The 21,073-nt window shown below is 55.7% G+C and overlaps 3 protein-coding genes across 4 annotated transcripts; 2 read left to right on the forward strand and 1 right to left on the reverse strand.

The window, feature by feature from the left end:
* The first annotated feature begins 97 nt into the window (after window positions 1-97).
* LOC131211387 (protein CDV3 homolog) lies at window positions 98-1,918 on the forward strand. Its single transcript, XM_058204824.1, has 3 exons — window positions 98-431; window positions 592-888; window positions 975-1,918. Exons 1-3 carry the CDS (start codon window positions 261-263, stop codon window positions 1,188-1,190), a joined length of 684 nt encoding a protein of 227 aa, XP_058060807.1. The 5' UTR covers window positions 98-260; the 3' UTR covers window positions 1,191-1,918.
* LOC131211386 (putative fatty acyl-CoA reductase CG5065) lies at window positions 1,838-5,845 on the reverse strand. 2 transcript variants are annotated; one of them, XM_058204822.1, is made up of 8 exons: window positions 5,740-5,845; window positions 4,398-4,483; window positions 4,193-4,309; window positions 3,445-3,735; window positions 3,151-3,364; window positions 2,752-2,950; window positions 2,441-2,680; window positions 1,838-2,379 (listed from the first exon to the last, which is right to left on the reverse strand). In XM_058204822.1, the coding sequence occupies exons 1-8, from the start codon at window positions 5,744-5,746 to the stop codon at window positions 2,007-2,009; spliced, it is 1,527 nt and encodes a 508-aa protein (XP_058060805.1). In that variant the 5' UTR covers window positions 5,747-5,845; the 3' UTR covers window positions 1,838-2,006. The 2 variants fall into 2 exon arrangements, with proteins under 2 accessions (XP_058060805.1, XP_058060806.1); XM_058204823.1 differs by lacking the exon at window positions 5,740-5,845 and adding an exon at window positions 5,561-5,613.
* Window positions 5,846-11,681: 5,836 nt separating this feature from the next.
* Window positions 11,682-19,769, forward strand: LOC131207299 (muscle M-line assembly protein unc-89-like). Its single transcript, XM_058199910.1, has 8 exons — window positions 11,682-12,151; window positions 12,235-12,986; window positions 13,064-13,867; window positions 13,926-14,900; window positions 14,964-15,120; window positions 15,609-16,456; window positions 16,519-19,083; window positions 19,149-19,769. Exons 1-8 carry the CDS (start codon window positions 11,682-11,684, stop codon window positions 19,631-19,633), a joined length of 7,056 nt encoding a protein of 2,351 aa, XP_058055893.1. The 3' UTR covers window positions 19,634-19,769.
* The last annotated feature ends 1,304 nt before the right edge of the window (window positions 19,770-21,073 follow it).

Consider the following 21,073-nt stretch of genomic DNA (forward strand, 5'->3'; position numbering starts at 1 on the left):
GTGCTCGAACGCAGCCCGCGCAATTGCCGAGAGTGCGCTGTCAAAATCGGCGACAAAACTGTCAGACGAGCTGTCGCTGCCCGAGGAAGAAGAAGAAGACGAAGCAGCAGCAGCCGACGGCCGTTGTCGGCAGTGAAAAAGGGTTCCATATGTCATCGCCCCGCAGGTTCAGTGTGTAACGTTCCAGAGAAAGGACCCACGAGGAACATATTTGTGCCCATTGCTTGTGCGAGTTGCCGCAGTCCGCCCGCCGTTCGACCATGGCCGATCTGGATGATTTCTTCGCCAAAAAGGACAAAAAGAAAGGCAAGGCGAAAAAGTTCGTCACCGCCGAGGAGATTGCCAAGCAGCTAGATGACACGTCGAAGCGGGCCGTGGAGAGCAAAATGAAGAAATCCGAACCGACCGACAACAAGGCGGCTTCGGAACAGGTATGTGGCGGCCTTGTACTTGGAATCGTTGCCAGCGTTTGAAGCCGCCAGCCGGACCATAGTCCCATAGTCGGTGGTTTCGGTGGTTGTTGTGCTAAATTTGAGTTTTTTGCTTGTTACATTTTCGTGCCGTTCCCGCATGGTTACTACGATCAATCAGCATGCGGAAGACGAATGGAAAGAGTTTGAGGAACAGAAGAAAGATTACACCGGACTAAAACTCGCACAGTTAACGATAGACGACGAGGGCAACCAGATCCACGATCCAAACCAACAGGGTGACTCCGGTGACGGGAACTTTGACGGGGATGGCGACGAAGGCGGCGAACGGGATCCTAGTAAACCGTGGAACAAATTGGACGCAACTGCAGCAGCCCGAGCCGCAATACCGTCGGCAGAAGAACCGGCTGCGGCGCCTACTAGCAATGTCTACATTAGTCCAGCGCTGAAAAGTCTCGTAAGTGCCACTATTCGCCACGACGGGGACTGTTTGTAAACGAAGGTTTTCTCTTTTTCCCCCATTCACGTAATCGCAACCACCAGCGGGCGAAACAAAAGAAAGGTGCTCCGGATCTGAAGAACGAGGAATACTTCCCGACGCTCGGCATGGATAAACCGGAACAGCTGAAGCCGGTCAAGAAGGATCCTACGTTCGAGGACGTCAAGCATGGTGTGCGGGTAAAAACGGTCGAAAAGTCAGCCTCCGGCCAGGTTAGTGTCGGTAACCGATACACTTCGCTCAGCAACAATGCGAGCTAGGGCCGCAGTCGCGGCGGATCCTCCGAGCGCCTTTCCGTTATCCGACGCTCGCTCTCAGACGTTCTCCCCGTATGGCAAGCTTTTTGGTTTTGTTACTTCTGCGACGTTGCCACCGAACGATCGTGCGACTATGAGCCTCCTCGATGACCGTTCGTAATTCTTTGCGTTTCGTTTCCTCTCGCATATTGACCACCGTGCGCCGTCATTGATCGGTTTTCTCGGCCGAGCTCCCGCAACCCTGAGGGACGCGAGGGACCCGGCCTTCCTTGTTCTTTACTTTATTTTTGTTGGTTTTCATTAAGCATCAACTGCCGTTGTTCCATATGTAAAAATAAAACAACAAACGAATAAAATCAAAACTGAACCTCCGCCACAGAATAGCTTAACTTCACACAGACACACAAATGCACACATACAGCACTCGCGTTGCGTATCACTTTTGCGTAAGGTTTTGCCTTCGATTTTGGGGGCCACAGGAACGCGGGACCCATTTGAACTGGATCAATAAAAGTTAGTAATAAAAGTGACCTTCAGGCCGGCGCAGCATTAACACAGCGACATGCAATGGGTGAGCGTGACCGGGTGCGGCTCAAACCGCGTATCACCGGTTGCATTTACAGGCTTAAATCTCACGATTCGGCTTACATTTAAGTTTATCTCGTTTATTGTCATGTAATCTTGGAAAGGAAAACAAATAAAAACAAAACACGAAACACACCAGCGACGACTGAGCGTGTCAAACTGAACCATAAGGGTACCCCGTTCCCAGCAGAGGAGCAATATCGTCGAAGAAGGGATTAAGGTGCGTGCAAACTCCTAAGCCCATCCGAGCATCTCGTAGACTGGCGCCTTCAGCCCGGTGACGGACAGGAACAGCCACGCCAGGAAGTACAGCATGAACGCTTTGGCCACCTTGTCCAGCACGTACAGCATCTTCAGCTGGATGCGGGCCTTCGGTAGCGTGGACAGTGGTTCCCTCATGCAGAACTGCCGCCCGCCTAGAATGATCCGCCGGAGGTAGTCCTTCGTGTCGATCGCATCGGTGTCCATCGTGAAGATGACGTTATCCTCCGCCGACAGGTTCTGGGCGATCGCTTGATAGTGCACCGATTTAAAGTCCCACTGCCGGGTGGTGAAGAACTGCAGCAGGCTCAATCCTTCCGTAACCATATTCTGGATCCGGCACATGCTGCGGAGTGTTTTGCGGCTATTAATGAAGCCCAAGGGAAGCCACCGAGCTAGCTACTTACAATCGCTTCTGGCCAAAGCACATCATAAGGAAATCGATCAGGTAAGCGGGCAACCAGTGGAACAGCATGACGCATATGGTGTGGTAGGTTTTGTTCAGAGTAATGTCCCCGTCCGGATACCAGACGCCGGCTTCGAACGGGTACTCGTAGGCGGTCGCTTTGCCCAGGTCCAGCACCTCCTTCCAGGTGGTCCGTTTCGTTTCACGGCACGTGATGTTGTACACCGGGATTTCGGATGGCCTGCGAAGGGGTCAGGACGACGAAAGCACGCAATCAGTTGGTTTGCCTCCCTGCTTCACCCTCATACGTACATCTGGGCCATTTGTCCCATCGTGTAGGCGATCGTGATGAGCCCGTTGATGGCCAAATCGACCGGGATGACCTCCGCATTGTATTCACCATTGCACAGCATCGATCGTATGATACCCTTGCCGCCCGCCACCATAATACCGACGGGGCCATTCAAACTGTCGACCCATCCTTCGACGGGCTCAGCGTTGGCAGGGCACACTTTGAGAGAAGAGACAGAGGAAGGCCACGTGATTGAACTAGATGGTAAATAAAGTTTCAACAGGACGCCTAGCATACATTCAGGCGCTTCTAAGAGAGAAACGCTGACGGCTGCAGGTTGCATAATTGTAGGCGCAATCGAGGCGATCTTATCCTGTTACTTTGGCTGTTTGGGAAAGTTCTCCCGCTGGCCCACTTACCGATGCTGGGACGCACGATGCAAACGCGCAGGTTGGGATAGGCGTCGCGCACCAGCATCTCGGCCAACCGCTTCGAGTAGGTGTATGTGTTCGGATGAGGCGGGAGCAGGCTCGGCGTGATCGTGTCCAGCGCCTTCTCATCCATCCACTCGACGGTACGCATCAGATCGTACGGATTGTGATGAAAGTCGTGCACCTTCTCGGTGAGCACTTCCTGGCGGGGTGGACGCGCAAAGAGGGTTTCCATTGCGGGGAAATGTTGAAACTTTGACTTCGCTTCGTTTGCCCGCTTACCTTATCGCAGTAACAGAAGGCGGTCGACAGATGGAGCAGTGCTTGGAGGCGCTGCATTCGCTGGCAGAGGTCAAGTATGCGGCGCGTTCCGACCGTGTTCATCTCAATCGCATCCTTCAGCTTTGCCTCCAGCTTCAGTGTGGCCGCACAGTGGAACACCACTTCCACCTCGTCCACCAGCAGCTGTTCGTGGTCCGGGCTGATGCCGAGCTGGTCGCTCGTTACGTCGCCCGGTATCGGCACCAGCTTCTTATACACATCCAGTTTCTCCTCCTTGATCCGTTTGAAAACCTACGAACCGATCCATCCATCGTTTTCAACTCAGATCTTGATTGCTGGCGAACGGACCGCACCGATTGAGCCCGAAAAATAAGCGGCACCCCACGATGGAAGCTGATTGATCTGCCTCTGTTTAATTACGCCGCAAGACGAGATTACTCGGTTTGCAGGCGCAATTGGATCGTAATGGCGCAAGGATGAGTGGAGGCAACAGACGCGCAATAGAGCCCGCCTTTGGGAGCCTCTTCGGGTTCGGCTTACATAATGATCGGTTCGCCCTTCAGGCTCCGCTGGGATCATTCCCCAGGGGGGGGGCGATCACTCAAGCGGCGATATTGACGTCAGGAATTGAACAATGCGCAGCTTTTTGCGTGGCCTGTACGCCTTTCTCACTTGCGACTTATTTTTGGGGCAAAACCGGCAAAAAGCGGCACACGTTTGGGGTACCAAACAGACACGCCCAACTTACCGCCAACTTGAGCCAATCATCGATACGGGTCTGTGGCGTCTTGCCACGCTTCGGGCGCATCAACACGTAGATCCGTTTGAGGTCCGAGCACGAGTAGAGCAGCTTTTCCAGCAACACCTACCATGAAAAGGATAGCTCGGTGTCGGAGGGGGGATGCCTTTTTTAAATGTCCTTCGTTTGAGGGGCTTCGATGAGTGGCGGTTACCTTGCCCATGAAACCGGACCCTCCGGTGACGAAAATCGTTTTCCCCGCGTACCATTGCTGCACGGGCGTTTTCATCGTTTTATCGTCTGCAAAGAGGTGAATCGAGGTCGTTAAATGATGGCAGTGACACTGAAGCTTCCGGTTCCTTGATCGAAATTCAATTTCGGCGGTTTATTCGACAAAGTGAAAGCTCCGGTAGTGATTAGCGTTACCGCGGCGGAGGAAACTGTAAATCAGTGGTGGAGCTGTGGCAGGCGCATAAGCTCGAATTTATTTTAAAACCCCATAACACACCCGAAGTCAGGGTGAAAAATGACCCAAAAATGGCGCGAGCGCGAAGTAAACGCCAGACTAGAAATAGTATTACACAAGACCGAGCGAGCGTCGGATTTTCAATGTTGTTGTTCACACAATTTAGTACAGCGTCGAATTTGGCGTCACTTGGCCGCTCCATTTTCGCCGCTCCATAGTTCTGTAATTCGCTCGCACGGGACGGAAGCCGTAATGACAATGTTTAATGCATGTGGAAATCCCTACACGTGGTCACGCAACGCGCCAGCCGCTCGTGTGTTGCATAAACTAAAACCCCACAACGCACAGACACATACAGACGCATAAACAAATACACGGGGGTCACAGCCCCCTTGTGGATCCTTCGGCATCATCCTCGGCGGCTCGTTCGAAAGTGCCTCGTAATGGTCACGCATGTTTTCGAGTTCACCGTATGGCCTTCCGCAGCCAGCACCGACAATGTCTTCTGCACCGTGAAATGCACCGGCCGAGAACCGACCTTCACGAACCAACCGCGTGCACCTTCCCAGCCTGGCCGGGCGAAAATGCAGGCTTCCCGGGGTGTGGGAAGGTTAGGCACGGCTTTCGCACGGCGTTACCGTTTTTCGGTGCGTTCGGAAGGTTACTTTGAGTGCGCAACCGACTCGCTTGTAATCGGCCACGCGCGGCACACGCAACGCCACTCCAAAAACTGATGTCCGAAGGGTGGCGAAGGTTACACCGACTGGCGGTGTAAGAATTTTCCAGAATTTCCGCTCCATGCAAAATCGACACTAACGGTCTCCGGTCCGCAACAAACACCATTCGCGCGAGGCCTCGTGATTAATAGCGAACGGGCTGACGGGGGTCGAACGGGCTGAAAACTTGTTTACCCGCGCGTTGCTTCAGCGTAATCCCTATACCGCGCCGGACATTGAAAAGTTGTTTATCCACGGCGCGATTTAGAGGAGGTCACAAGGCTGTTTTTGCCAGGCGCGCGCGAGCCGGTGTAGCTCCAGCACCCCACTGTGTCACTAGGGATCGGGCTGGACAGCTGGATCGGACACGTTACCTTTCATTTTGCCTGCTGCTGCTCTTCTCCTCGGCGAACTGGTTACGAGTTCGAGCACCACGTCACGACGCACTGAACCGCGGAACACACGCTGACTAATGTCCGGCCACGCACCACCGACCCGAAGTGCTCCGGTTTCGCAGAGCTCCAAACGCAGACTGACCGTTGGGCCGGACGGTGACGCAGCTCTAGGTTAGGAGCGAGCGACTAGAGCGCAGAGCGCAACCCCCACGATCACGATCACGCTGCTGGCGCACGGGGCGCGGAAGGTTCTCCGTGTGCGCGCGCGGGCGGGGATACTACCTCCCGAGAGGTCCCAACCCCCCGGCCCCGGCCGCGTGCGTCTTTGTGTTCTGCGGTGGCGCATCCACACGCTTCCCGAGTGAAAGTCACGGGCAGCAACAGCTGTTTAGGGCCCACGCAGGAACTCCAGACCCAGGCCACAGGACCCGGATGGCCGTTCGTCCGGGAAGCCATAGCCATCGGGTGTTCCGTGTTCCGGGGTTGGCGCGATGAAACCGTAGCCGAGGCCATAAAAGCGCCGCAGACATTTATTGCAGCCTCCGGATGGCGTCGCCACGGTGCGGCTTATATTTTTCCTTGTGTTGGTTTGCGCCCCCCCCCAAAAAATGAACGCTTTTTTTTACATAACCTATTGCTCCAGTGCAGAGAAGAAGTGGACCCCACCGGGTGGGGTGGCCGACGCATTTTTCTCTGTGAAGTGTGCCTCTCCGATCTTAATGAGTGAGTCGAGAGTTTCGGGGCAGTTTTGGCCCTGAAAATCACCATCATCATCATCGTTTGCGGCGCGTTTTTTTTTGTGGACGTGGCACACATTCCGCCACTCCCGGGGGCCTCCGGTCGCCGCGTCGTCTTTCGGTAGGTTTCGGAGATCACTCTCGGCGCAGGTGATGCAATTGATCCGATCAGTGCTCGATCGGTATCGGGGTCTTCCAGCGGTTCCAGCGGTTGGCCATTTCGCCACCAGCATGAATAACGCATCAGGCTTTCTGGCTTTAGAATTTATCGGTCATTGGTGTCCATTAACCGTGGGTTGGGGCTAATGGTCCAGCCGGATGCATCTTTACTTAAAAAGTATTGATAACGCTGGGTCTACAGGGCCCGTAAAACCAGTTTGGTTTCTTCTTCGGCGAGGTGCATCTGACGAATCGCTTCCCCACCACAGCCACTCGCCGAAACCCGTTTGTGGCATTCTTCACCAGCCAACAACACCGATCGCGTTTGGGCTCTCTTAGTAGCAAATCTAGCAGCAGCCGGGGGCAGGCTTCAATTGGGTGTTTATTGCATAATTTCGGGGTACTAACTCGTCGAAGATCCTTACCAGCTGATTGCGGTCGGTTCGTGCTGTCGGGCCTACGATCGAGCGAGGTGGCGAGAATTTACTGTGGAGCCTGTTGGTGGCAGGTGTCTCGAATATGCAAATGATTTCGAAACATAATTTCGAATGTTGGCAACCCCGGCAACGGTCGCTGACGGCTACATTTCAGTGCCCTGGACAGACGGTGGATTAAAAATTGAAAGCGATCAATTCCCGGACACGTACCGCGATTAAAAACGAGATTTTTGTTTTGGCTTTCGTGCTTTTTGCCGCTGTGGCGATCGAATTCCTGTGGCGATCGAATTCCTGTGGCGCTGAGCTTAGAAAGGTACGTTACAGACACACCCGACTATGGTCTGGCTGTCGGTCTCCCTTTTTGTCGCAGAGTATCCGATCGGTGATCGCATACTCGATGCATATTCAAATTTTACAAACTTGTCCCAGAGCAACCGCTCCTGCTGCTGGTTGAGGAGTTGGATTCCGATGCGATCGTACAACATAATGGTCGGTCGTCGACCCAAAATGTGTGTTTTTCCCAGAATTTCTTCAGTTAATGTGTTTCATTGGTAAACGTGAATGTGAACGGAGTGGCCTTCAAACGGACCGAACGTGTTTCGGAGACCACTGCAAGGCGTTACTAATAAATAGAGACATCTAATACTGATGATCCGGCACCCTAATGGCGATCATTGTCAACGCCACTGATGATGATCATTCATGTTTATCCCCAAATGATGGATGTACTCAAATTTGGCCCATCAATCACCCTAGATAGACCGCGGCTACTAACAATATGGCTGCCCATTAATGTGTTCAGCTACAGCTTCGAGGCTTCCGAAGCTCGGCAATGTTCGATTCCACAACCGCCGGTCGACGCCGTGGATACTACGTTTTCCCCTCAGCTTCCGCGTTGCCGCGCATGATCGCCAGTAACCTGGTGAAAAGTGAAAAAATGCAACACGCCATCCCACTCGTGCCGTTATGCAACGCCACGCCGCGCGTACGAGAGGCTTCTATTTAAATGACATCGATAATGCGCTGGGGCTCCAATAGGATCTACACCGCAACCGCCACCGACTGGCGCGGCAACATTGAGCCAATCTCAACGAGCGGCACCGGGCAGCCTTCGGAGCGCCTCGGAACGACCGCTGGGATGGCGACGTGCAGAAGGAAATGCATAGCTCCACGTGGCTCCGTTCGATCAGATCGAATCGGTCGAAATGAGCTGCTACAAAGTGCACTCCTGCCATCTCTGCTAATCGAAAACTGTCTCCTGCGGAAAAGCGAAGATGAAAGGCTTCAATTGATCGTGGCTTCGTCTTTTGTGACACAACGGTCGGTCCGGGTGAAAGCATTAACCATTGAAAGCCAATCGCAACGCAATCACCACCACGAAACGCTAGTAGCTTTTAGTTAATGAATTCCAGTGTCACTGGTTTGGTGGTGGTTAAAATATGATTACCGTTAACCCCCCGGGGGCTCCATTGTTGCAGTGCCACGAAATTTCCCTTAATTTACGCCGAAAACCAACAATCTTTATGCAATCTTCTAATTGCGGTTCAACGATCGCATAATTGAGTGTCGATCAGACGCCGCCAATTAAAAGGAAAAACTACATTTCCCACGTGCCGACGTTGCCGACCGTGCGCGGCCAGCGCACAAGGCCGACCGGTTCAAGCCCGGACCGGACCGGACCAGCCAGCGGGAGAAATAGTTCACTCGGTCAGCTGTCGATCAGACTGTCGATTCCAACTGCCAAGTACGGACTACGCTTCTGGGTCTGCAAACTCGCGATCTCGAGGCCCACGAGGTGTGTTTGCGGAATTTGCCAGCCAACACGCCGGATGCCTTGACATCCGATCGGTGCGCTCGACAAGGAGCAACCGCCAATTGCCAATCGCTGCCCTTCGATCGGGTTATCCGACGGGGGAGCAAAAGTGAAAGCTCACCGATGAAGCGAAAGGCCCGCAAAGTGTCCTCTTCTTAAACTGTCACCCTCGTCGAAGGGGCTCTTCGACGAAGCAAAGTGACTAGATCGCTTCACGATCGATCGCCACGATGCGTGTGCGTCACGCTCTCAAATGCTGCAGATTGCATAAGGTGGGCCACACACGCCAACGGACGGGCGGAAAAGCAAACCGAGCGAACCATAATTATTTACCGCCGCAAGTGCGCCAATCGCCATTTTCTGCTGTTTACCTGCGGCTGATCGCAAGCGCAGGCTTTATTTTTAAAGATCAAGGTGATGCCGTGCAGCCGCTACGCTACGCAGGATGCACTTCTTGCAGACGAGGATCTTATGTAACGCGATCGAAGGGAAAACAGCGCGCAATCCGGCGGTGCGGCCCAGGCAACCTTTCACCTCACACCGAGGCCCTAACGTGGCGTAGTTGTAAGCAAATTGTGTGCACACCTCATTTATGTGTACGAATAAAACGCTGACGAAATGTTCAGTGGAGAGTCAGATGAATTGCGTTATACTCTTCTTTTGAAACGATCAATCGAAAAATATTGAAGATTAAAAATTTATTCACTACCCCTTTAAAGTAGAGGCCCCTTAGAGGAAGTCGACTTGGGCCAACGATGGATCCTACCAAGTTACCGACCATAGCACGTCTTTCGATTTGCGCACTTCTTCTCTAAGCAAACCGAAATATGATCTTTGAAGTGACCAGGAATAGGAAAAAGTTACCGGTGTCCTTGTCAGTTTTCGGGAGGCTGTTTGGGGCCGATAGGAAACCTAAAGATAAAATAAGTTAAAATCTAATTATTGAAATACCAAGAGAAGCTAAATTTTAATTATTCTACCTATAAGTTTACGAGTTATGGTGCTTAAAGTGACACTATTTTTGTTGTTTTCAAAACAAAAGATCAAACACAATTTCACGTGTTAATGTAAGCAAGCTTGGCGGAAAAAAATAACATTCAAGCGAAGCGATTCCTTGAAAAGTAGTATGGCTCGAAGGGGCTGCCGAGCACTGTTGGTCAAAAATGAACTTGATGAACCTGGGTGGTGTGGTGTTGATGAAAGTGGTGTTGATGAACCTGGGCAGCAAACCGGAATTTTGGCGTTGACATGTGCCAATAGATGAAATGCGGATCCATCACTTCACTCCGCAATCGAAACGATCGTCCTTTCAATGAAGAACAACTGGCGATCCTCGTTCGAAGCGCCCGAAAGCACCACAATCGGCTGGAATGGTTATGGCCGCGGAAGCACGAGGTGTAAGCTTCGTCGACTATCTTGAGAAGGAAAATAGCATCAATAGTGAATATTAAGTACCGTTAATGGCGTGTTTGAAGACCGAAAGAAAACGAAAAGGTTTGAAGGCCAGAGAAACGATCGCATATGGTAAAGAAATAAATGTTCATCGGTAATAAATTTCGCTCGGAGGAAGAGTTTATCGCTAAAACTGAACGATTGTGTGGATCTTAATGGAGATTCCGTCGATGAACATGGCCAATTTGGAACAATGTGGGCTCGGGACTTTTTAGCCCATATGTTATCATATAAAAATAGAAAACTTTTTCGTGGTGACACTGCACATAAAGCAGTTTATTTTTTTATTAAAAGAGAGTTACCAGAAAATAAGAACCAACATTGATTTCCGGAACTGCTCTGTCCAACCGTGACGTGACGACGTCTTGTTCCATCGAGGATTTTCCGCTTTAAAAAGACAACTTAATGAAATTGTGATACAATAAATCCGGCAATTAGTGCCCACCATCAACCCATCAACTCGTTCGATCGTGACGAATGCCACGGCAGGGTGGGACCGCTTCACAGCACCTGGCCCGTCGCTGCCGCCGCTTAATGCATGGCTTCACCACGCGACAGGTCACCGAAAACCGGATGGGCAAGCCCGGCCCCGGCAAGAAACTTTCTCCGAAAGGTCTCCGGAAGGTTTTCCCCGAACACCCGTTCCAGCCGTGACCCGTTGCCGGTTCCTTCGGATCCCGACCCTGACCTTCCCGACTGTCCGGAGCGAGTTGTTTGCGAATTCATTATCGCCTCCGGGGGCGCATTCCACTCAAAGACGACCCGGCCACAGGAAGAAGGCTGCCGCGCGATGCGTACAACAACGCGGAACTCGCGCGCGGACTCAGCCGGGTGCAAATAAGTTGCATTCTTGGGTCGCATTTTGTGTCATATGCAGTGGCCAGCCGCGCTAAAATTAGCCCCGTTTCGCCACCGAAATCCCCGTACGCACCGCAATCGATTGGCGAAATCAATCGCGGCCCAATCGCGGTGTCCGGTGCCAAACCGGTGCGATCCGAGCGGCGGACCTTCGGGGCTTGTTGGCTGATAAAATTAGAAAGTGCTCATCGCCGACGCCATTGACAGTGAACTTCGCCTTCGGTTTATTTAAATTCCCGCGGCACACGGCCATCGAACACTAGTTGGGCCACCGCTACTGTTGGGCCTTGAAGTGCACAGCTCGTCCTTTCGCCAAACGCCCTGTTTTTCGATCTCTCTCTCTGCCTCTCTCTCTCTCTGCCTCTTTCTCTCTCTGTGTCTCTCTCGCTCGAGAAGCCGTGTGAAGGATCGCCTGCAGCAGCCGCTAACGAAGAACCGCCGGCCGCAGAAGTCCACCGCCAGGAGATGGTGCGCAAGGAGGGCGGCGACGAGATCCCGCAGGTGATCGTGACGGAGCAGGAACCAGCCGATCGGGATCGGGAGGGCAGCGCGTTCTCGCGGGAAGCGTCCCGCGATCGGCGCTCGCGCTCCGTGTCGATCGCGCGCCTCCGGCTCGACGATCCGCTGCGCAAGGAGATGATGTTCGTGCGCGAGAAGTCACCGTTCGAGATCGGCGACAATCGGACGCGCCAGGTCGCGTCGTGTAAGGCCATCATCGACAAGGCGCTCGTGATGGACGTGTCCGGCGGCGTCACGAACGTGGACGAGTACATTTCGCTCTTCTTCTCGTCCGGCTGCGTCATCGACGAGGCGTCCTGCGAGGACATCTCGACCGCGCCGCTCGTCGTGACGATCGTCGAGGAGGTGGAGGATCAGCCCGAGCTGGTGGTGCACCCGATGGCGATCGAGGAGCTACCGGAGCAGGAGCAGCAGGAGCAGGAGCAGCAGCAGCAGGAGGAGGAGGAGCGGGCGGCCGACGAGGACAAAAAAAAACTTCGTCTGACGCTCGGGAAGATAGCCGCGAAATCGCGAACCCCGAGGGCGAGGTGACCGTGGGCGCTGAAGGTGCTCCGCAGGAACCCGATCTGGGCGGGGTGGAGGAGGCGCAGGCGCAGGAGGAGGACACGATCGAGCCCGAAACCACGGGCGAGACCGTCCCCGATGCCGCCGCTGATGCGGCCGAAGATGGCGCGGGTTCTGACTTAAAAGACTCGGACCAAGAGTCCGTGTCGGAGGAGTCGTACAGTGAGTCGGAGGAATCGTCAACGGAACTATCATACAGCGACATGTCGGTCGATGAAGTCGATCCCAGCGCGTGGCGCGTCTTCCACGAGGATGAGGACGAGATCGAGCTGCTCAAGTTCGAGGCGCGCCCGGAGCGAACGCCGGAACCGACCGAGCGCGAGAAGGACGTCGAGTTCCAGCGGCTGCGGAAGGCGTCGCGGCCGCCCCTCTACCTGACCAAGCTGACCGACCGCAGCGTGCCGACCGGCTCGACGGTGAAGCTCCAGTGCACGGTCGAGGGCCAGGAGCTGACGGTGCGCTGGTTCAAGAACGAGAAGCAGATCGAACGGTCGGCCGGCCGGCTCACGCTGAGCGCGGCCGACGGCCTGTACACGCTCACGATCAAGAACGTCAAACACTCGGACGCCGGCGAGTACCGGATCCAGGCGAAGAACCGGGGCGGCGAGATCCCGTCCGTCGCCCGGGTCCACGTGTACGACGCGATCAAGCCCGCCTGCAAGCTGCCGTTCTTCGTCAAGGTCAGAGGTAAGTCACCGGCGCTCACGTCTGCCCTTCACCTGCGACTGTGGACTAACGGGTGTCGTTCGGTGCTCCCTTCCTAGATTACTACCATCACGCGCTGAACGATCTGATCGTCGAGTGCCAGATCATGTTCCAGCAGGAGTGGTCCATCCCGACGGTGACGTGGCTGAAGAACGGCGAGCCGATCCAGCTGGACAAGCGGATCGGGGCGACGTACGAGGGCGAGGAGATCTTCCAGCTGAACATCTACGACCCGACGCCCGAGGACAGCGGGCGCTACACGTGCATCGCCGAGAACGAGGCGGGCCGGAGCCAGATCACGCACCAGGTCGACTTCCACGACAAGGTGCCGTACATGCGGCTGCCGGGCATCATGAACGCCGACCGGAAGCAGCTGACGGAGGAGGAGGCGGAGGAGCGCCGGCAGGACGAGGCCCGCATCAAGCGCGAGGCCCAGGAGCGGCTGGCCGGCGGCGGAGGCGGCCGGACGCGAGCGGCCGCCGCCGAGGAGGCGCAACCGTACGAGTCGGAGTCGTTCGTGATCCGCGACTCGAAGAACAAGCTGACCTGGGCCGGTCAGCTGCACAACGTCACCACGCAGAAGGGGGCGCTCGTGAAGATGACCTGCTCGGCGAACGGGCCGCTGCCGATGTTCAAGTGGCAGCGCAATGGGCGTGCGATTGACTTCGGCGATCACATCAAGCTGCAGAACAGCGGCGCGATCGGGCAGATCGTGATCAACGGGGTGACGCGCAAGGATGCGGGCGAGTACACCTGTACGGCCAAGAACGGGTTCAACGAGATCCGGACGACGTGCGTGCTGAAGGTGATCACGCTGCCGTCGGACGAGGAGACGCCCGCCACCTTCACCCGGGCGGTCAAAGGTAAGTCGTAACACGGCCCACGAACAAGGATTCCCCTAATGTGCCCCGCTGTCCGCAGAGTTCTACGACATCCGGGCGGACGATCTGGTGCTCGAGGTGAACGTGCACGGCGTGCCGAAGCCGACGATCAAGTGGCGCAAGGACGGCGAGGACGTCGTGCTCGGCGAGAAGCTGCTCATCAACCGGGAACCGAACGGCGTGTACCAGCTGTGCATCCACAAGCCGGCCCCGGCCGACTGCGGGCTGTACGAGTGCGAGGCGGTGAACTCGGCCGGCACGGCCAAGATTGGCCACGAGGTGAGCTTCACCGCGAAGGAGAAGCTCATCCACGTGCAGCACATCGAGCACGCGGACTACTTTAAAAGGCGGCTCGAGGAGAAGGAAGCCGCCAGTTGGAACCTGACAGTGGAACCGGCACCCGCCCCGGCCCAACCCGCGGAAGCACCAGCGGCACAACCTGCGCCCCAGCCTCAACCAAGCGCAACACAGGAGCAAGCGGCCCCAACCAGTGAGCCGACCGGCGACGCAGGCGAACCGAACCAGGCGGACGCAGTTCCTGTGGCGCAGGAAGGCAGCACCGGAGCGGAAGTCACCGAGCCAGCGGCCGCCAGTTCAGCACCGAAGCCAGCGAAACCAGCGTTCAAGGGGATGGGCAGAAAGCGGTTCGAAGATGGGCCGGTGGAGCCGTTCGTGATCCGCGACTCGAAGAACCGGCTGATGTGGGAGACGAAGCTCAAGAACCTGACGACGCCGACCGGCAAGACGGTGAAGTTGACGTGCAGTGTGACGGGGCCGCAACCAACGTACAAGTGGTTCAAGAACGGGAAACCGATCGTCTGGAGCAGGACCGTCATCAACGCGACCAAGGCCGAGTTCGGGTGCGTCCGGATCACGCCGACCACGGTCGACGACTCGGGCGAGTACACGGCGGTGGTGAAGAACAGCTTCGGCGAGATCGAGTGCTCCTGCACGGTCAACATTTTCGCGATCGAGCGCGACATCGAAACGGTGCCAACGTTCACCCGGGTCATCGGTAGGTTCGGCCGTCGTCGCGCTAGTCGGGCAATGTGACCCCAATCCCCATTTCTCTCTGCAGACTACTACGATACGGTGGTGGACGATCTGATCCTGGAGGTGCACGTGCGCGGTGTGCCGGTGCCGGAGCTCACTTGGGAGCGGGATGGCGTTCTGTTTACGAACGAAACCGATCGGGTCATCATTTCACGCGAAGGCGATGGCGTGCACCGATTGAGGTGAGTTCCGAAGGGACCCCATCTTCCACAGCCTTCTTTAGTGATAAACCGAATCAGCCAACCATTATCGGTAGTGTATGCCAACGGCGGCTAGAAATGGAACTTCATCACCGAGGTGGAAATGCGCTTTTCAAATTTCGTACCGTTTGAATTGAAGACTCACCACTTTGGAAATAAGTTTTTAATATTTCGTCAATTCTCTACAAGATTTTAGCGTCTCATTTAGTAAATGTCAATATTTTTACTAAATGTTTACAATTTCCCGAATGAAGTTTGACGTTTTAAAAGTCAAGTGAAACGTCAAAGTTTTAAATCCAAACACTAGATGGACCCAAACACTGTTAAACCTAGAGACCCAGTCTAGTTCCACAAGTTTCTTGAGCGATCCCCAGTTAGTTACGTCCTTACTTGGTGGTTATTCCTGGTCTGACGTCCCGACAACCCTATAACTCAACTGTCCCTCTTGGTTTCCCTTTCTCCACACCCAGCATTCACAATCCGGAGAAGTTGGACGGTGGCCGATGGGTCGTTACGGCCAAGAACCGGGCCGGCGAGGAGAAGCTGAAGCACGCGGTCACGTTCAAGGGCCGTGAGTTCTACCAGAGCCAGCTGACGCACGGTATCTACCACGCCGACAAGCCGGTCACTAGGTCGGAGGAGGGTGACGGATTCGTGTACGGGACGCGGTCCCGCTCGGTGTCACGGGCCCCGTCCGTCGCACCGGGCCAGGGAGCCGGAGCCGAACCGCAGGACATCAGTGCCGTAGTCGAGGCACTGCAAGCGATCGAAGCGACCACGGTCGAAGGCCAACCCCCGGCGGCGGCTGAAGCTGAACCGGAGCTAACCGAGGAGCAGGCGGCCGAGGCCGAAGCCGAAGCGAAGGCGGCTGCCAAAAAGAAGAAGGAACCGAAACAGTGGCGCAAGAACCTACAGGGTCTGCTGAAGGGCCGCATCCCGGGCCCGATCGCGGAGGAGACCGTCAGCAAGCCGCGGGTGCTGGAGGTGAAGCAGAAGCTGTACTTCGAGGCGAACCTCAAGAACCAGACGGTGGCCGAGGGCTCGCACCTGAAGCTGGTCTGCTCGTGCGTCGGGCCGCAGCCGTCGATCAAGTGGTTCAAGAACAACATCCCGCTCGTCTGGAGCAAGAACGTGAAGAACGACACCAAGCTGGGCGTCGGCGCGGTGCACATCATCTCGGCCGAGCTCGGCGACTCCGGCACGTACAAGTGCGTCGCCGGTAACCAGGCGGGTGAGGTGGAGACCTCGTGCAAGGTGCTCGTCTTCCCGGTGCCCGAGAAGCAGCAGGTCGCTCCGAGCTTCGTGCGCAACGTGAAAGGTAGCGTCCGCGTTAGAGTTCCGTTCGGTTCGGTTCCTAATCAGTGTTGTGTCCCTTTCCAGAGCACTACGACATCCAGACGAACGACCTGGTGCTGGAGGCGATCGTGCGGGGCAACCCGATGCCGGTGGTCAAGTGGCTCCGGGACGGTATTGATCTGCAGGACCCGACGGGTGAGAAGTTCTTCCCGATGCGCGAACCGGGCGGTGTGTTCAAGCTCACCATCCACGACCCGCAAGCCAAGGACGAGGGTCAGTACGCGTGCGAGGCGACCAATGTGGTCGGGCGTGACGTCATGCGGCACGCGGTCCGGCGCATCACGGAGCGGAAGGCCGCCGAGAGCCACGTGTTCGGCATCGCCTACCACGATCCGAACGTGATGAAGCACGGCGTTTACGAGGAGCCACCGAAGGAGGAGCCCGCTCCGCGGCCCCACCGCGAGTTCGTGTTCCTCGAGGACGGTTCGTACTACATCCGCGGCCAGACGCCGGAGTACCTGTGGGAGTATGAAACGGACACGAGTGCCCCGAGCGAGTACGAGGAGTACGTCTCGGAACCGGAACCGGAGCCAGCGGAAGTGGTGGTCGAGGAAGTCGAGGTGGTCCCCGAACCCCCGCCGGGCGCTCCGGCGGAACCGGAGAGGTCACCTACGCCGGACTTTTTGAAGAAGCTTGAGGCACCGAAACCGGAACCGCCCAAGGAGGAAGAGGAAGACGAGGAGGACGAGGACGATGAGGAAGAGGAGGAAGAGGATGCTCCAACGCCACCGCCCAAGCGTGGACCGAAGATCAAGAAGCTGCGCAAGAAGCGCGTCAAGCAGCCGGTCGTCGAGGAGCAGGTGGCCGTGGCAGAGCCGGCGAAGGAAGTAGTGGCGCCACCAGCGTCGGCCCAGGAGGTACCCGCGACCGACGCTCCGGCACCGGCGGAAGGTGAGCTGACGGAGGAGGAAAAGGAGAAGCAGCGCAAGGAGCGCTACCTGCGGTTGTTCCCCGAGCTGAACACGGAGGACGCGAAGCGGGTGGACGCCCGGGCGGTGCTCCGGTTCGGAAGCACCCTGCACGACATCAACATCGTCGAGGGGAAGCCGGTGCGCCTGTTCTGCACCGTGCTCGGCTCGAAGGCGGACTTCAAGTGGTACCGGAACGACGAGCCGATGGAGTTCACGAAGCAGATCAAGAACCTGTCGGACGCGAAGGAGGGCACCGGGACGGTGCAGTTCTCCAGCGTGTCGCAGGCGGACGCCGGCGAGTACAAGGTGGTGGTGAAGGACAAGGCGGGCGCCGTGATTAGCGGAACCTGCCGGCTGCAGGTCCTGAAGGCGCCGGTGCGCATCCCTGTGGCCGATGGTGAGCCGCCTCGGTTCGTGCGTTGCATGCTGCAGCACTACGATCTGCGCGTGGACGATCTGGTGCTGGAGACCCAGATCAAGGGCACGGGTCAGATCCGGGTCGAGTGGTATTTGGACGGGATCATCATCCCGAACAACGAGAAGTTCATCCAGATCCGCGAACCGTACGGCATCCACAAGCTGTGCATCCACAACCCGCAGATCCGGGACAATGGGCGGTACATGATCCGCGCGATCAACGACTTCGGCACCGAGGACCTCAAGTACACGCTGCGGTTCGAGGGTAAGGCGGCCGCCATGCCGATGTACCACATGCACCACGCGGACAAGCGCCGGCCGCTGCAAGAGGAACCGAAGGTGGAGGAACCGCGCCAGCACCGGGAGGTCGTGTTCCTCGAGGACGGCTCATACTACCTCAAGGGCCAGACGCCCGAGCGCTTCTGGGAGTGGGAGACGGACACGGACGCCGAGAGCGAGTACGAGGAGTACGTCTCCGAACCGGAAGAGGAGGTGGTGGAAGTGGCCGCACCCGAGCCACCGCCGCCGGCAACTCCTCCACCGCCAGCGGAACCCGAAGTGAAGAAGTCGCCAACGCCGGACTTTTTGAAGAAGCTGGAGCCACCGAAACCGGAACCACCGAAGGAGGAGCCTGAGGAAGAGGAGGAAGAAGAAGAGGAGGAGGAAGAGGAGGGTCCTCCGCCACCTCCGAAGCGGGGCCCGAAGATCAGGAAGTTGCGCCGTAAGCTGCCGAAGCAGCCGGAGGCTGCCGCACCGGCACCGGCCGTCGTGGAAGCACCGAAGAAGGTGGCGGTGCCCCCGCCAGCACCGGTGGCGGCGGAAGGGGACAAACCGAAGGTGAAGCTGAGTCAGCTGATCTCGAGCGGGCAGAGCCTGGCACCGCCGGAGGTACCCCGGATCCGGCACTGGCAGAAACCGGTGGAGGTCGAGTTCATCTCGCACCTGCGGAGCGGCACCATCCGGAAGGGCAAGAACCTGACGCTCAACTGCTGCTGCTCCGACGCGAAGAAGATCGAGGTGACGTGGCTGAAGGACGACGTGCCGCTCGAGATGGGCCGGCGGTGCCGCAGCGACGTGACGCGCTTCGGCCACTGCACTCTCGATCTGGTCGAGCTGACGCTGGAGGACTCGGGCGTGTACAAGTGCGTCGCCAAGACGGCCAACGGGACGGCGACCGACTCGTGTCGCATCACCGTGTTCGAGCTGGAGAAAAAGGACGAGGTCGAGCTGGTGCCGCCCACCTTCATCACGCCGATGCGAGGTAAGCCCGATCGGCGAGCGATTTTCCATCCGCACGGTGGTTCTAACCTCAATGTTTGTTTGCAGAACTGTACCACCCGACGACGAACGATCTACACCTGGAGATCCGGATCCGCGGTAACCCGGTGCCGACGTTCCGCTGGATGTACGACGGCATCCCGATCCCGCACAGCACCGACAAGTACGAGATCTTCAACCAGCACTACTACGAGAACGGGACCAAGATCACGACGGTGCAGTTGATCATCAACGATCCGCAGCTTCGCGACAGCGGCAAGTATACGTTGATCGCGACGAACGACGTCAAGACGGTCGAGATGACGCGCCAGGTGTCGATCCCGCTGCGCGGCGACCTCCTGACCGCGCCCGCCCGCAAGAAGCGCATGGATGACGTGGTGGTCGAGAACGAGGCGCCCCGCGTCCTGCCGAAACCGCCCACGCCCGAGCCGGAACCGGTGGTCGAGGAACCGCCGCCACCGGCGGAGGAGGGCGAGGGCGAGGAGGCCGGGGAGGAGCCGGAAGAGGAAGCGAACGAGGAGGAGGACGAGTAGGTGGCGCTGGTGTTTAGCTTTAGGCGTTAGCTGTAAGACCCAATCATCCGTTGTTTAATCATACCTCTTGTGCCTTTCGCAAAAGGATACGCGTACCATTTTGCTTCAACAAATAGATATAGAAGTGAATGTTGTATTTACTAGGGGAACGTTTCATTTGGCCACGGCCCAATTGGTTCTAATATCACAGCAAAACTGTATGACGCCAGCCATGGAGATTGTTCTGAGATACGGCCCAATTCCGTAGGAGAAGGCTGTTCCGGACACTCAGGAAGAAACTAGCCAAGAGCAACACTTTTGTTGCTTGATAGTGGCGTACACTAATGATGCAACCATCGCTAGGCCTTTCGACCAGACCTTCCAAGCCGACCTAAAGATAAGGAATCTATAGTGGCACCATCAGCCATTACCATCCACTTATCCTGAGGTACACCATCGAGTATTGTCTCTGTGCGCGCGGTTAACATCAACTTAGTTCACCTAATCCATTCCACTGCAATCTCTAACGGCAATCGACTTGATGTATTTTGTACTGACTCTAGTGCCGCTTTTGACCGGGTACCGCATATAATCTTGCTTAAAAATTGGCGATTGTTGAACTTCCGTGAATTGGTTTGAGTCCTTTCTGCTCAATCACCATCCATATTTTTGATCAATGTTTCCTGGTTCAGCTGGAAAAAAACTGATGCCATCACCTTCTTGGCCGATTTTTGGACACGAACTCATTTCGGAGCCGAAGAACCAGGGACCCACTGTGCCCACGATTTTCCAATACCTGATATCCTGTATTTTTTCTACGATATCAGGCGTTGCAATTTTTTTTTACGTTTTTGACGTGGATCGTCTTGAATCATCTTTTTACTGTATTAATTGATTGCGAAGAATCGTTATATAATTTTAACGTTCGTTCATAAACATTACTTTACTTTCAAATAAATAAAAAATTCAATCACTGCATGATACTTTCATATGAAAAGTGTACAAAAACATAACAAAATTAATTTTGGTTACTAGCCACGCCCCCCGTTATTGAAGTGCAAAATTTTTGTTTTAACTTTTATTACACTTATTCTAGGCTCTGCTCTCTATCTTACTATACACTTCTTGTTTAGTTTTTAGGAATAGGAATAATTCTATTTTCGTACGCACATCAACCTGTCGTCATGTTGGCCGTATGACGTATGCCGACTTCCAGGTTTACAGTACGTTGCCATCTATTTCTGGCACTGTTTAAGCTCATGCTCTTGAAAATCCTAAAACGGCATCGATCCAAGTGCGCCATTGATCCTGGGCACACTCTGATTTGAACACCACTCTTCCGGTTGTTTCCAACGTTACGCTGCAACCGAGGACTGGAGAAATCGTTGAGAAAGCCAAAGTCAAGAACCAAACAACAACCACAAAAAAAGGCTCCGACGGCCAATGCTCACCGATCGCCCC

This window comes from Anopheles bellator, chromosome 2, assembly GCF_943735745.2.
Source record: "Anopheles bellator chromosome 2, idAnoBellAS_SP24_06.2, whole genome shotgun sequence".
NCBI classification, from domain to species: domain Eukaryota; kingdom Metazoa; phylum Arthropoda; class Insecta; order Diptera; family Culicidae; genus Anopheles; species Anopheles bellator.

Excerpts from the sequence above, each read along its gene's own strand:
- LOC131211387 (XM_058204824.1), top strand. The coding sequence starts at position 261 with ATGGCCGATCTGGATGATTTCTTCGCCAAAAAGGACAAAAAGAAAGGC. Across the intron at positions 432-591 it reads ACAAGGCGGCTTCGGAACAG|CATGCGGAAGACGAATGGAA; the intron begins GTATGTGGCGGC and ends ACGATCAATCAG. Across the intron at positions 889-974 it reads GTCCAGCGCTGAAAAGTCTC|CGGGCGAAACAAAAGAAAGG; the intron begins GTAAGTGCCACT and ends CGCAACCACCAG.
- LOC131211386 (XM_058204822.1), bottom strand. Across the intron at positions 3,736-4,192 it reads ATGATTGGCTCAAGTTGGCG|GTTTTCAAACGGATCAAGGA; the intron begins GTAAGTTGGGCG and ends ATCGGTTCGTAG. Across the intron at positions 2,951-3,150 it reads CATCGTGCGTCCCAGCATCG|TGTGCCCTGCCAACGCTGAG; the intron begins GTAAGTGGGCCA and ends CTTCTCTCAAAG.
- LOC131207299 (XM_058199910.1), top strand. The coding sequence starts at position 11,682 with ATGGTGCGCAAGGAGGGCGGCGACGAGATCCCGCAGGTGATCGTGACG. Across the intron at positions 12,152-12,234 it reads CCGGAGCAGGAGCAGCAGGA|CCGCGAAATCGCGAACCCCG; the intron begins GCAGGAGCAGCA and ends TCGGGAAGATAG. Across the intron at positions 15,121-15,608 it reads GATGGCGTGCACCGATTGAG|CATTCACAATCCGGAGAAGT; the intron begins GTGAGTTCCGAA and ends CTCCACACCCAG.